A 14232-nucleotide genomic window follows, 5' to 3' on the forward strand; every position below is an offset into this window, starting at 1 on the left:
ATACCCTTACCATATGATCTAGCCATCGCACTCCTTGGCATTTATCCAAAGGAACTGAAAACTTATCCCCAGACAAAAACTTGCACACAAATGTTTATAACAGCTGTATTCATAACTGCCCAAACTTGGAAGCCACCAAGATGTCCCTAAGTAGGTGACCTGATAAATAAACTATATTACATCTACAATGGAATATTAAAAGAAACGAGTTATCAAGCCATGAAAAGACCTTGAGGAAACTTAAATGCATATTTTTATGGGAAGGAAGCCAATCTGAAAAGGCTACATACTGTGTGATTCCAACTATATGATGTTCTGGAAAAGGCAAAACAGTAGAGACAGTAAAAGGATCAGTGGTTGTCAGCAGTTGAGCACACAGGGGAGGAATGAATAGACAGCGCAGAGGATTTTTAGGCCAGTGACGCTATTCTGGATGATGCTATAATGATGGCTACATGTCACTATCCATTTGTCCAAACCCATAGGATGTGTAACACCAAGAGTGAACCCGAATGTCAACTCCAGACTTTGGGTGACAATGACGTGTCAGTGGAGGTTCATTACTGTAACACACGTACCATCTGGTGAGGGCTGTAGATAGCAGGGGAGTCTGTGCATGGGCAGGGCTGGGGGTATATGGGACCTCTCTGTACCATCCCCTCAATTTTGCTGTGCACTTAAAACTGCTCTAAAACAATTGTCTTGATAAAAAAAATAAATTTCAGTGATAAAAGAGGCCCATAGATTAAAAAGGATTTCAGAGATATCTTAATTTTAAAAAATCCAGAAGCTCAAAAGGCTAGTATTAGTCAACCTTGGGCCTGATGAAAATTCCATCCCTAAAGGTTAAAAGAATGGGCTCGGCTTTTATAAGGGAAGAGGGTGAAGTCTGGGGTCTCATCAGCTACAGGGCCTGACACCGGATGGCAGCCGGGCAGCCACCAGGCTCAGTGCCTCCCTGGGGCCGCCTCTCGGGGCTCCCTGCGCCATGCCAGCGAGAGGGGTTCTAGCAGGAGCTCCTGTTCTGGGAACGCCAGCTGAACTGCCCAGCTGAGACTCAAAACAGAACCGGAGGACTGCCTCCACACCTGCAGGCCGAGAGCTGGGTCCAGCTGCAGCCAGACAGAGAAAAGTATGTCCACGTGACTCCCGGCTGACTCAGGGCTTGCCGTGAAGGGTTATTTCTTAGAATTTCACTCTGGGGATTGCGACACCACCCTTCAGATCAGTCTGTGTGATTGTGCAATCCTCTAGCGCTATAAATACAGTGACACTGCAGCCGCTGGAAGCCTCTGAGAGCTCAGCCTCCAAGGAGCCTCTGCCTTCCCCGGGGACCCAGGCCACCTGCCACCACCATGAGGGTCCTCTACCTACTGCTGCTGACTCTCAGCCTCCTCTTTTCGCAGATGGCCACAGGTGAGCTGGGGACCTGCAGCAGCGCCCGCCCCGGGGCGACTTGGGGCTGAGTCTAAGGACAGTGGCCTGTGTGTCCCCAGGACAGAGCAGCAGGAAGGCATCCTCGAGGCTGAGCGGCCTGCTGGGGGCAGGGTCTGGGCCATCCCGGCAGCTAGGGGCAAGCGCGCCTGCCTGGATCATCCCCAGGCTGATTCTCCCAGGTGCCTGAGGGCAGCTGAGCTGCAGGAGGGCCAGACTTCCGTCTCTCTGTCTGTCCCTTAGGGCTCCCTTCCCTCTGCACTTGGCAGGGATGTGAGGCCAGCGCCAGGCAGCTCCCAGCCCCTCCCAGCCCTGTCTTTGTCTCGGGCATCCTGAAAGTATCCTATGGGGAAGGGGTCACCTATTCCATCTGCAGAATGGCTCCTCATCCTGAGAGGTCAGGGTCTGAGCCAGAGGAGAGGTGCAGGCTGCCACCCCATCTCTCTCCAGGTCCCGGGGTGGGTTCTCCCAGGTGCCCTGCTGCAAGCAGATGCCTCCCGCCCCGCCCACAAGACCAGCTCAGCTGGAATCCCTGACTCACCTGCGTGCAGGCAGTCAGAGATCCACCTTCCTTGAGAAATGCGTCCACATCCTCCAGGGTGGGCCATTCCCCAGTGCAGAGCAGGGGAACTCTGTGTCAGGCCCAGCTCCCCTGGGTCGAGGCAGCAGTGCCCCTGACGTAAGAGAAGGTGAGACTCTTCTGGCAGAATCGGGGATACATCTTATCCCAGCCCCGTCGCTCACTCACTAAGTGATCTTGAGCAAGACACACATTCTGGGTTTTAGTTTCCACATCTGCAAATTGAGTGCGCTGTGGCAGGTGGCTCTAAAAGTGTTAGAGCTCTGGAATGCTCTGAAAGACCCACTTGTGCTTTTCTCCAGGCCATCACTTTAGTGTGCAGACGTGCCTAATTTGCTCCAGGGTTGCCTCAGTGTTCCCCTCGGACAACTGGGTTCAGAGGTATTCCAATGCAGAGTTTTAAGGTTTCCAGTTGGAATGCATAAGAGAGGTGGAGAAATTAATTTAGTGAGTTGCAACCTTGTTTTCTCAAAGGAATAGAAAATACCAGTGCATGCCACGCAGTCAGCGCCTCTGCTGTTTTATCACACTCATCTCGCTGCACGTGTGTTCGTACTGAGTAGCCGTGCAAAATCTCTTACTGCAGCTCAGGTCACACTCAAAATGTTTGAAAGTCACTCTGTTAACGTGAAGAGTTCTTTTCAGTCTATGACATGTAAATATGATGAGCATTTCATGCAGAGTATAGAAAATGAAAGTGTTTCCAAGGGTATATGCAGGAGCAGCTAAACTTACTAATCACTCATGAAATATCAACTAACATCGTGCAGCACTTAGTGCATGTGGGGTCAGCTAAGATGCTGTCCTCTGATGACAGGCAGGCCCTGTCTGGACAGAACTGTCAGCGAATGGATTCTCAGGATGGGGACCGGGACCCTCAGGACCAGTTGCTGACCCCAGCTCATCTTCCAGAAGGGCAAGAGCAGCACCCTCCACCTCCCAGCTGGAGCTGGGAGGCCGCGAGCGGCCGAGGTCCTTGCAGGGCAAGCACCACCTCTGTGGTGCCTCTACTGTCCCAAGACGTTTGCATCTTAAAAGAGGGCCACAGGCCAGGGCAAACTCGACACAAGTGTTTTCTGGGGGATGTCGTGCTGTCTGGGTGTTGTTATCTGGGTGGGGAGGAAGAGCCCCAAGTGTCTTCCGCGTTGGAACACACAGGTGCCCCCAGCCTGTGTCCCCGGGGCCACAGCACAGGCAGCTCTCACCTCCTCTCAGCTTTACCCTCAGGCACCAGTTGCGGTTCTGGTCACTGCGCCCTCACTGCTGTGCAGGGGTTGTCACAGCTGCTGCAGCTGCCCCTGCCGTACCCACCCTGCCCGTGGGCCGCCCCGATGGATGCACAGTTGCGGGGTTACTGCAGGGAGGGAGCAGGGGCTGCTCAGCAACCCTGAGCCCCCGCCTGGGTCAGTTCACTCCTTTTCTGGAAGAGCCCTTAGCCCTGGTCATTTCACAGGTGGGGAAATCGAGGCCCACGTGACCCGGGGCAACCAGTGTTCTGTGGTCACTGCAGGAGATCCTAAGACTTGATGTTCTCTTTAGCAGTTTTCATCTCTGTCAGAAAAAAAACAAAACAAAACAAAAAACGGGTTGCCCACTTGTATCTTATTCAAATGGTCTTTCTGTGAATGCAGAATGCTGTCACAATGACAAGGTGACCCAGGTCCCTGCATCAGCTGTATGGGACCCCAGCCGAGGTGTTGAGAAATCAAGACATTTTGACGTTGTTCCCTCACTGATTCAAGGAGTGTTTGGTTAAGAGCTGCTGTGGGCAGGTGCTGCCCAGGAACAGGGGATGCGCCAGGAAACACAGCCCTGGGTCTCATCTCTACACATTCCAGAAACAGAGCGGGATAAGAAAACCGATTACATAATTACTTAACTAATGGCAACCGTGTTGTGAAATGCTGTTAAGGGCAGGATGCTAGGGGAACACATGACAGTGAGAGTTGAGCTGGTCTTGAGGAAGCTAAGGGATGGAAAATTGGAAGTCATTTTGGTGTTCATGATATTTTCAAAAAAATATTTCTTTTAATTTCCTCCCAACATTTAAAAGTCAGGATATGCCACCAAAAAAGAAAATCTGATTTTTATCTTCTCTTTTTTTAAATTTAAAAAAGTTTTAAAACTTTTTATTTTATATTGGAATATAGTTGATTAACAATGTTGTGTTAGTTTCAGGTGTACAGCAAGGTGATTCAGTTATACATCTACATGTATCTATTCTCGTTCAAATTCTTTTCCCATTTAGGTTGTTACATAATATTGAGCAGAGTTCCCTGTACTACAGAGTAGGTCCTTGTTGGTTATCCAGTTTAAATACAGCAGTGTGTATGTGTTATCTTCTCTTAAAAACACAAAAGATGTGGCAACATTCCTACACGGCAACAGTGAGCTGCAACTAAACAGCGGCTGTGCCTCCAGATGGGACACCCTCCCCATGTCGCTGCAGACCCCACCGGTCCCTAATGCCTCACCTCAGCCCACTTCACAGATTTGTGTTACCCGCCTGGCTGCAGTGGGCAGCTGGATTTGCAGCCCTGAATTAACTAAACCAGGGAAAGGAGAGAAGTCAAGGACAAACCAGACGGAAAGGATAGCTGGTGTGAAAGCCTAGAGATGAAGAGAAATAAAAAACCATAGCTCTCGCTTTTAGTTTAGTCCTCCCAGTGCCCCCCTGGGGCAGGAAGAATCGTTATCCCCATTTTCTGGGTAAATAACAATAATGAAGTCACATGACTGGTAGGAGAGCAGGGACTCACAGGCCGTCAGCTCCAACACTGCAGGCCGCTCAAGGCACAGAGCGTGCCAGGGAGCAGAGAGGAGCCAGGACGGTGACGCGGGGGAAGATCCAGTGAGGCCTGAGGCAGCAGGAAACGCATCTGGGTGCGAGTGAGCCCCAGGGGGTTTTAAACCCACGAGTGACAGAATCAGAAACGGCTTCTTTAAGAGACCGGTTTGCTGGGCTTCCCTGGTGGCGCAGTGGTTAAGAATCCGCCTGCCAATGCAGGGGATACGGGTTTGAGCTCTGGTCCGGGAAGATCCCACATGCCAAGGAGCAACTAAGCCCGCGAGCCACAGCTACTGAGCCTGCGCTCCAGAGCCCACGAGCCACAGCTACTGAGTCTGCGCTCTAGAGCCCGTGCGCCACAACTACTGAGCCTGCGCTCTAGAGCCCACAAGCCACAACTACTGAGCCTGCATGCCACAGCTACTGAGCCCGTGCACCTAGAGCCCGTGCTCCGCAACAAGCGAAGCCACCGCAATGAGAAGCCTGCGCACCGCAATGAAGAGTAGCCCCCGCTCGCCGCAACTAGAGAAAGCCCGCGTGCAGCAATGAAGACCCAACGCAGCCAAAAACAAACAAACAAATAAATAAATAAGAGACTGGTTTGCTGCCACATGGAGGTTGATTAGAGGAGAGGAAAGTAGATACAAGGGGACGGCGAGGACGTTCTTCCTGTAAACAGGGCCCACAGCTGCGCTTTTGCCGGGTGATCAGCACGTGAACCAAACTTAATGCCGCTGATAGAGTCACGGCCCAATCCTCAGTCCCCGTCTTTCCCTTCCCTCCGGACACGGATACCACGTGCATTCCCGGGAGTCTGCACCTCTGTTTCCTCACCTTTAAAGTGACGGATGAGGCAAAACAAGTCCCAGCCCAATGTCCTGTGACCCTGGATCTCCACCTGGCCTTGCTCACACCTGAGTGTCTCACTCTAAGCCTCACCCTGACCTGCTGGCCCGAATTCCTTCCACCTCTCAGAACTCTGGCAACAGCACCAGGAATGTGCCTGCTATGGCCTCGGATCCCGTCCAGCAAAACACGCTCCCTGGGGCCTCAGACACAAGCCCCTGATTCCTACGAAGCAGACCTGACAGAGGCACCCGACTAGCAATGCGGGGGAAACAGTCATCCTCAGAAATGCCGGTCACACGGCACCGGCTATGGCACTGCATAGTGCCACGAGCAACTCCAAAAACATGTCACTAAGTGTCCCCAGCATCTGCATCTGGCATGCAGGGACGACTCTTTTTTTTTTTTTTTTTTTGCGGTATGCGGGCCTCTCACTGTCTTGGCCTCTCCCGTTGCGGAGCACAGGCTCCGGACGCGCAGGCTCAGTGGCCATGGCTCACGGGTCCAGCCGCTCCGCGGCACGTGGGATCTTCCCGGACCGGGGCACGAACCCGTGTCCCCTGCATCGGCAGGCGGACTCTCAACCACGGCACCACCAGGAAAGCCCAGGGACGACTCTTATCCCCACGTTAGAGATGGTTTTGCAGAGAATCTCAGAGAGGCTGACTTTTCAAATACTCAGCTCGCGAATACCAAGGACTCGAATTCAGCTCTGACTCGAACTCCTATATTCTTTTCCCACACTTCCCAAAGACCTCTGGATATGTCACCAGCAAATCGATTTATCGTAAGGATAATCTAGATGGAAGTGACTTAAAGCTTTCATGACCTTAATAGGAGGCTCTGTTGCTTATCAGTGGCCAGCAAGCGTTTCTAGGAACAGGGACGTCATGGGTGACCCGTCTGTGGAAGAGGGCCCCTGAGTTTTCATTTGGCTTGGAGGGCTGTTATTTGTTTTGCAGGAGTGGCTTGTATATATTTGATGTCTTCCCCAGATAGCTTGAAAAGATCCACAGAGGTGAAGTCCGACCCTCTCTGGCCTCCACTGACCGCCTGAGCCACCAGCACGTCTCCTAAGTGGACAAGCAGCCTCTAGTTTTTTTTTTTTTTTTTTTTTTTTTTTTTTTGCGGTACGCGGGCCTCTCACTGCTGTGGCCTCTCCCATCGCAGAGCACAGGCTCCGGATGCGCAGGCTCAGCGGTCATGGCGCACGGGCCCAGCCGCTCCACGGCATGTGGGATCCTCCCAGACCGGGGCACGAACCCGTGTCCCCCGCATCGGCAGGTGGACTCTCAACCACTGTGCCACCCGGGAAGCCAGCCTCTAGTTTAATGTCCCCAGTGGGAGGGAACCCACTCACTCGTGGGCAGCCCTTCCCCTGGCACACTGCCCACCAGCCACCCTGTCCTGACTTGGGAAAGAGCCCAGCTGACTTGCCCAGGCCCACATTCCGAGACGACCAGTCTCACGTCGCTTCCCACGGACAAGTCCCTTTATGCGTCACCACAGGTGTGGGACTCCACGGCCAGCGCTGGCAAATCTGGGCACTCTTTAGTTCCTGCAGACCTGTGTCTGTGTCTGCTCCTCGCACATCTCAGATCCATGGGTCCCGTCAACCCTGTTCTGGCTCCTGACTTTCTCCATGCCTGTGCTTTTCTGCTGTGTATGCAGTGCAGTCCTCCAGGGCAGGGGGTAGGGGTCCCGGCAGGGGTGGAGCTCAGGCCTCTTCTTCTCCAAAACCCTTGTCATTTCGGCACTTCACTCCGCTTTAGCCTGGTGGTCTTTTAGTACAAGAAACTTATATTTTAGTCAAAAGCTCCCCAATTTTCCCTTCTGACATTGTTCCAAAACTTCACTTGCACCTCCAACTGTATGCTGTCAATCCAACTTCAGGGGACAGTGCTGGGGAACAGGGTCCACCGCCCGTGGCCTGAGGACCACACTCCCAGTCTCAGAGCTCCCCACTCCTGTCTCTCTGAAAGGCTCTTTGATATAGAGTCCAAAGATCCCCGCATGTTTCCAATGTATCTTCTTCTCTATAGACTTTTCCACCTGCCCTTCTCCTTGAGCCTCCACCATCTGACCTGCACAGGCTGTGTCCCATCTCGGCAGCACTGACAGCTGCCCATGCCCCTCAGGCAGACTGATTTCCCGATGACTCTGCAACAGTCGAGCCTCTCCTGTGTTCACGGCCATGAGCATTCTTCCTCTCATTGTCTTCTGGGACTGACCCACTGGTACTTGTTTTCTAGTTAATTTCCTGCTACTTAATCACAGCACCCCTTCCTTCAGCCAACATCTATTATTACAGTTGACTTAAAAAACAGTTGGTGTTAGGCTTCCCTGGTGGCGCAGTGGTTGAGAGTCCGCCTGCCGATGCAGGGGACACGGGTTCGTGCCCCGGTCCGGGAGGATCCCACATGCCGCGGAGCAGCTGGGCCCGTGAGCCATGGCTGCTGAGCCTGTGCGTCCGGAGCCTGTGCTCCGCAATGGGAGAGGCCACAGCAGTGAGAGGCCTGTGTACCGCAAAAAAAAAAAAAAAAAAAAAAAAAAAAAAAAAACCAGTTGGTGGTGTAGTTGCACTTGGGTGGGATCATTAAGAGTCCAGCTGTCAGCGGCCTAATAACTGTGTAGTGGTTGAGAGTCTCTCGTGTCGCTGCAAGCACAGAAGCGGGTACGAGCCTGCTTTCCTAACGGGTCTGCTCCCTTCACCCCGTCTCACCCTTCCTTCTTACCTGTAAGCGCGTTCCCTCTTCTCCATGTTCCTCTGGTTCATGGCGCTCCAGAGGCAGCCACATGATATGGTGGATGGTATTTCTCAGACCAGCTGAATAAGGACCAAGATAGGAATAAGCGCAAGTCTAGAGACGTACTATCATTCCTGCGAGAGGGGAGGAGAAGAGTGGGGCTGTGAGTTATCCGAGGAGCTTGCATGCCCGGGGAGTGGACGGAAACGGACCAAGGCAGTGATGGGAGAGGGTGTACACAGCACATAGCACAGGAGGCCCACAGTGCTAGGAATACACGGAAGACCTTTTCAAAAGCAACTCTTATTGTTTTGATTTTTAATTGTAAAGTATAACATGTATCCAGAAAAGTACATAAAACTCAAATGTATAATTTGATGAATTATTATAAAACAAGCACTCCTGGAACCACAATGTGAGCCCAGAACTAGAACTTGGCAGCACCTAAGAGGCTCTCCTCCGGGCTTCTCAGTCACAAATCCCTCCTTCCCCCAAAAGCGATCATCACTTGACTTTTATGGTCATAACTTCCCATATTTCTTATAGTTTTACCATGTTAACATTCATGCTGAATAATATAGCTTGGTTTGTGCATACGTCTCAACTGACTACGTGTCAAGAGGTGGTGGCATTGCTGGGTCGTAGCATATGCTTATACTACTGAATTTTAATGAATAATGCCAAACTGTTCTCCAAAAGCGTATGTATCAATTTACACTCCTACAACTAATGAATGAAAGTGCCTGTTCTTCCGTATCTATGTCAACACTTGATAATGTCAATCATTTTGAAATTTTAGGCATATGGTGAGGGAAGTGGCATAGCACTGGCGATTTAATTTGCATTTCCCTGGTAAATAAGAAGTTGAGTACTTTTGTGTATAATTACTGGCCACTTGGATATATTTTGTGAAGTACCTATTTGTCTTCTGCCCATATTTTCTATCAGATTATCTGTCTTTTCTTAATGATTTGTAGTAGTTCTTTATATATTCTGCATAGAAGCTCTTTGTTGGTTGTAAGTATTAGAAATATCTTCTCCTACCTTTTGCCTTAATTTTTCACTCTCTTAATGGAAACTTTCCTTAAGCAGAGGTTTTCCACATTATTTTAATGTGGTTAAATGTGTCATATCTTTTCCTTTAGGGTTAGTGCTTTTGTACCTTAAGAAATCTTTTTTTACCCCAAAGGCACGAAGAAAGTGTTCAGTGCTGTTTTCTGGGGGCTTACTGTTTTTCCTTTTACATTTAGGCTTATAACCATCTGGCAGTGGTTTTTAGTGTGCATGTATGGTCCGAACTAAGGGTAAAGGGTTTTTTTTTCCACTATGAATATCCAATTGTCCCAGAACCAACCACTGAGAAGACCATTTTTCTCCACTGTTCTGCGGAGCCACTGTTGTTCTACTTCAACTCTCCATATATGCATGTATCTCTTTCTGCTGTCCTACTTATGTATTTGTCTGCCCTTGTATCCTCACCACACTGTCTAATTACAGTGGCTCTGTAATTAGTCTCAAAATCCAGTAAAACAAATTCTCCTGCCTTCTTTTCTATGAGTATCTTGGCTATTCTTGGTCCTTGGAATTTCCATATACATTTTAGAATCAGCTCATCAAGTTTCACTGAAAGAATCTCTTGGGATTTTATGGTATTGCATTAAATCTGCAGCTTAATTTGGGGAAAATTAACATTTTAAAAAGAATTAATCCTCCAATGCTTAAACATAGTATTTCTACTAATTTAGGGCCTCTTTAAATTCAAAAAAATACTGTATTCTTTACAGATACAGGTATTGCACATAATTTCTTAGATTTATAACTAGGCATATTTTATGTTCTTCTATATGGTGTTTTAATTTTATTTCCTTTTTTCTGTTGGTTGCTAATATACAGAAGTAAAATTCAATTTTTCTTTTTTCTTTTTTGTATGTTGATCTCAGCAAATTTGCTAAATTTGCTTGTTCATTCCTTTTGGATTGCCTACATATAGTCATAATGTCTGCAAATAGAGACAATTTTATTTCTTCCTTTCCAACCCTTGTACCTTTTTTTTTTTTTTTTTTATCTTATCCCCCTGGCCAGTACTTCAAGTACAATGTGGAATGGTAATGACAATAGCAGTTATGTTGGTCTGATTGCCAGTCTCATGGAATGTTTTCAATACTTGACCATTAAGTGTACTGTATGTTGTAGGCTTCTGTAGGTACTCTTTATCAGATTAGGGAAGTTTCCTCCAGTTTCTTATTTGCTAGGAGCTTTTTTTTTTTTTTATCATGAATCAATGTTGATTTTTTTCCAATATCTTTCTGCATCTATTAAGATAATATAATCATTGGCTGATTAGATTATGGGAACATTTAATCTCCCTGGGCCTCCGTTTCCCTGTCTGTAAGTTAGGAAAAAGTGACACATTCTTTGGAGGATTAAATGCAACCATAAACGTGTTAGTTCCCTACCAAAGGAAAGATGACCAGCTTCAGAATCTTAGAAATGGATGAGATCACATAATCTAGTCTCCTCAATTTTAAATTTGAGAAGCTGGGGCTCAGAAAGTTTGAGTGCTTTGCTAAAAATCACACAAATTCATTCTAGAACAAGGAATGTACCCAAAGTACCCTGACATTGAATATGTTGCTATTTCTTTGGGGTCCTATAATGTACTAGATCCTCAAAGATAATGCCAGAAATGAGTTCCCGCTGAGTGTGGGGACACCGTAATTCACTAGCAGAGAGGTGGAGTGAGAACTGGTGGGGGTCATGGGATTTGCCTCTGGTCCTGGCTCTGCCTGTGGCTAACTGCATGCCCTGGGGGGCATCGCCAGACCTCAGCTTCTTCATCTAGGGAGAGAATCACAGAGAGGTTGAAGTAGTTGAGCTCTGAGGTCCATCTGGGCTGTAAAAAGCCACAGTTAGTTGTATTTGGGTCTCCTCTGTTTACCCAACAAAAGGAAGGGTAAATATAACATTAAATATACATATATTTGAATGTTGGTATAAATACACACACACATACCAACAACAACGAGAAAAAGAAAGTGTGGACCTTCTGATTTCAAAGGGCTTTCACATTTATTAGCTTCATCCATCTTCCTAATAACTATCACTTGGAGGACATACTGAAAGAAGGATTCAATCCCGCAGCAGGGGTTGGACTGAGTATCTTTCCAGCTCTGACATCTTCCAAGGAAGAGCAACAAAAGCTGGAACTGGAGATTTAGAGAGTCTAGTTGACTATGACCTTACTGGAGGTCGATACTGTGGTGAGGCTTTTAAAACCTGGAACAATCTTGAACAGCATCGGCAGGAATCAATACAATGTATAGAAAGAATACAGGCTGGAGATCAGGAGACTGTGTTTTGTGTGAGCAATTGAGTGGCCTTGGCCTAAGACGCTTCCCTGGGACGGTGGGACCAGCATGTCTCTCAATGCCCTTCCATATCCATGGCAACACAGTCCAATGAGATGTTCTGTGATGATGGAAATATTCTACCACTGCATGGTCCAGTGCAGTAACCACTAGCCACATGTGGCCATCAAGCACTTGCAATGTGGGTGATGTAGTTTCGATTAATTAAAATATGAATCACCACACGTAGCTGGTGGCCAGCACATGGCACAGCACAGCTCTGTAGTGAACAAAATGAGATGAAGCCTCTTTTGCTCTTGGTAGATGGGACACATCTAAGGTATTTTGTGTTTATTCCGGGCCTCAAACTTAAGGAAGTCTATCCATGAACTGAACACATCCAGAGGAGAATGAACAGGGTTGTGAAGTGTCTGGAAACTAGACACTGAGAAAAATGAGAAAAAGAAGACTTTTAAGGCAGCAGAATGACTGAAAATGGGACAGCCTTCTGAAAGAGTGATTAGACTTGTCTGTATAAAGCAGGAAAAGCAGCAGTAGCTGGAAGTTACAGAGAGGACAATTTCCATCAGTATGAAACCCAAGTGTCCAGCAGGCAGAGATTAGAAGCCTGTCTCCCAGGGTGACAACGGCCCGCTGCATTAGTCACCTAGGCCTGCTCTAGTGTGGGAGGCTTAAACAACAGACGCTCATTCCTCATAGCTCTGGATGGTGGAAGTTCAAGATCAAGGTGTTGGTTTGGTTTCTCCTCGGCTGACAGAGGGCCGTCTTCTGTCCTCACATGGCCTTTCCTCTCTGTGCTCACACATCACTCGTGTCCCTTTGTGTGTCCAAATTTCCTCCTCTTATAAGGACACTATTGATTAGCGATCACCCATATACCTCATTTAACCGCCATCAGCTCTTTAAAGGCCCCATCTCCAAATACAGTCACATTCTGAGGTCCTCGGGGGCTTAGGGCTTCAACTATGAATTGGGGGGGGCGGGGACATTGGGGGCGGGGTTTCAGGCCATAACACCTGGCAACACAGAGACACAAAACAATGGCTAGATAGCCGCTTGCCAGGGGTATCAGAGGGCAGCTTTTTCTGCTGGATACAGTGGAAGACGAGTCTAGAGGTCTTCAAATTATGAGATTCTGTGACGGGGAGGAAGACAAAATAAATTCCAACTGGGGAAATAATGAAAGCTTTATAGAGTAGCTGTAATTTTAACCTGACATTAAAGGCTCACAGATTGCAGCAGACACGGTGATGGGGGGCGGTGTGTGGGCAGGGATTCAAGCTGGAGGGAATGATGCAACTAAACAGCACAGGAGTAAAAGGAAAGCTCAGGAATGCTCCTGGAATTAGAAAGATGCTTCTGCGTTTCTGAAACAAAGGATGGCAACAATACAAAGTGGTCGAATACCTATGTGGGGACTAACGTGAATTCCCTGTATGCCAAAGCTCCCTGGGCAGGAGAAAGCCCACTCAGAACCCTGCTGTTCATCCCTGGCTTTTGTTTGGCCACAGCGGGCATAGACCTCGGACGGAGGGGTCTCTTTAGATGCCTTATTTCATGCACAGACTCACAGATCAACTGAGTGCAAAGCTCTTGGAAGGGAGACCCCTACGACGTGCTTTGCAAAGGGTTGTCTGTTCTGCTTTCACCGAGTGTTCTGAAGTCCCTGTGGCTGCAAGCCAGGAGTCTGAAGTGCTTTCTTTCCCTTCTCGTAGGTGTTAACCTGCTTACGGCTCTCGGCCAGAGGTCCGACCACTACATATGTGTCAAGAAAGGGGGGACCTGCAACTTCTCCCCCTGCCCGCTCTTCAACAGGATTGAAGGCACCTGTTACAGTGGCAAAGCCAAGTGCTGCATCCGCTGACTCTGGGCTGGAGCGTGGGCACAGGGGACTCGGAAGCCAAGTGAAGTACTTGTAACTGTTGTTTGAATAAAAGAAGGTTTTTTTGAGACATACGTCCTTCAGACCAAAATGAGTCTTGTGTCTCCTTTTAGAAGAGGTTCAGAAAGTATGAAGGTCACAAGGGCAGACAGGCTGGGCCACAAAGCCTGTCCAGGATGGGACTGGGGGATGCTGACTAGGCCGTGGCCTGTTTCACTGCCACTTTGTTTCATCACCAGATCTACCCATGAGGGATGCAGGGGGTCCACGTGAGACTAAGGACACCTGATGACGAGATGACGCAGCTTCAGGCCTCCCCCTGTCCCAGCAGAAGTTCACCCCTGACGCAGCGGTCTCAGCTGCCTGTCCATCTGCAGAGGCCAGAACCGCGGCCCTTTCTTCTCCCTGGGCCGGGGCCAGTGAGTTGTGGGTTGATTGACCTCAGCATTTGAGAATCTTTGCTGGGACCATACAGCTATTCCTATTTCACCCTGTAGGCCTAATAGTAGGGTTCCCGGGTGACCATGCTTCACTCCAGCACAGTCACGTGGTCCGTTTACAAGTCACTTAGAAAAGCATCCTCTACG

At 48.8% G+C, this 14232-nt stretch overlaps 1 protein-coding gene across 1 annotated transcript; it reads left to right on the top strand.

Moving 5' to 3' along the window:
* Positions 1-1288: 1288 nt before the first annotated feature.
* DEFB1 (defensin beta 1) lies at positions 1289-13719 on the top strand. Its single transcript, XM_079726794.1, has 2 exons — positions 1289-1416; positions 13479-13719. Exons 1-2 carry the CDS (start codon positions 1356-1358, stop codon positions 13625-13627), a joined length of 210 nt encoding a protein of 69 aa, XP_079582920.1. The 5' UTR covers positions 1289-1355; the 3' UTR covers positions 13628-13719.
* The last annotated feature ends 513 nt before the right edge of the window (positions 13720-14232 follow it).

This window comes from Hyperoodon ampullatus, assembly GCF_949752795.1.
Source record: "Hyperoodon ampullatus genome assembly, chromosome: 20".
Lineage (NCBI taxonomy): Eukaryota > Metazoa > Chordata > Mammalia > Artiodactyla > Ziphiidae > Hyperoodon > Hyperoodon ampullatus.

What these genes read in the sequence shown, in the direction of transcription:
- DEFB1 (XM_079726794.1), top strand. Translation starts at nt 1,356, where the DNA reads ATGAGGGTCCTCTACCTACTGCTGCTGACTCTCAGCCTCCTCTTTTCG. An exon ending in CTTTTCGCAGATGGCCACAG is followed by an intron (nt 1,417 to 13,478) that starts GTGAGCTGGGGA and finishes CCCTTCTCGTAG; the next exon opens with GTGTTAACCTGCTTACGGCT.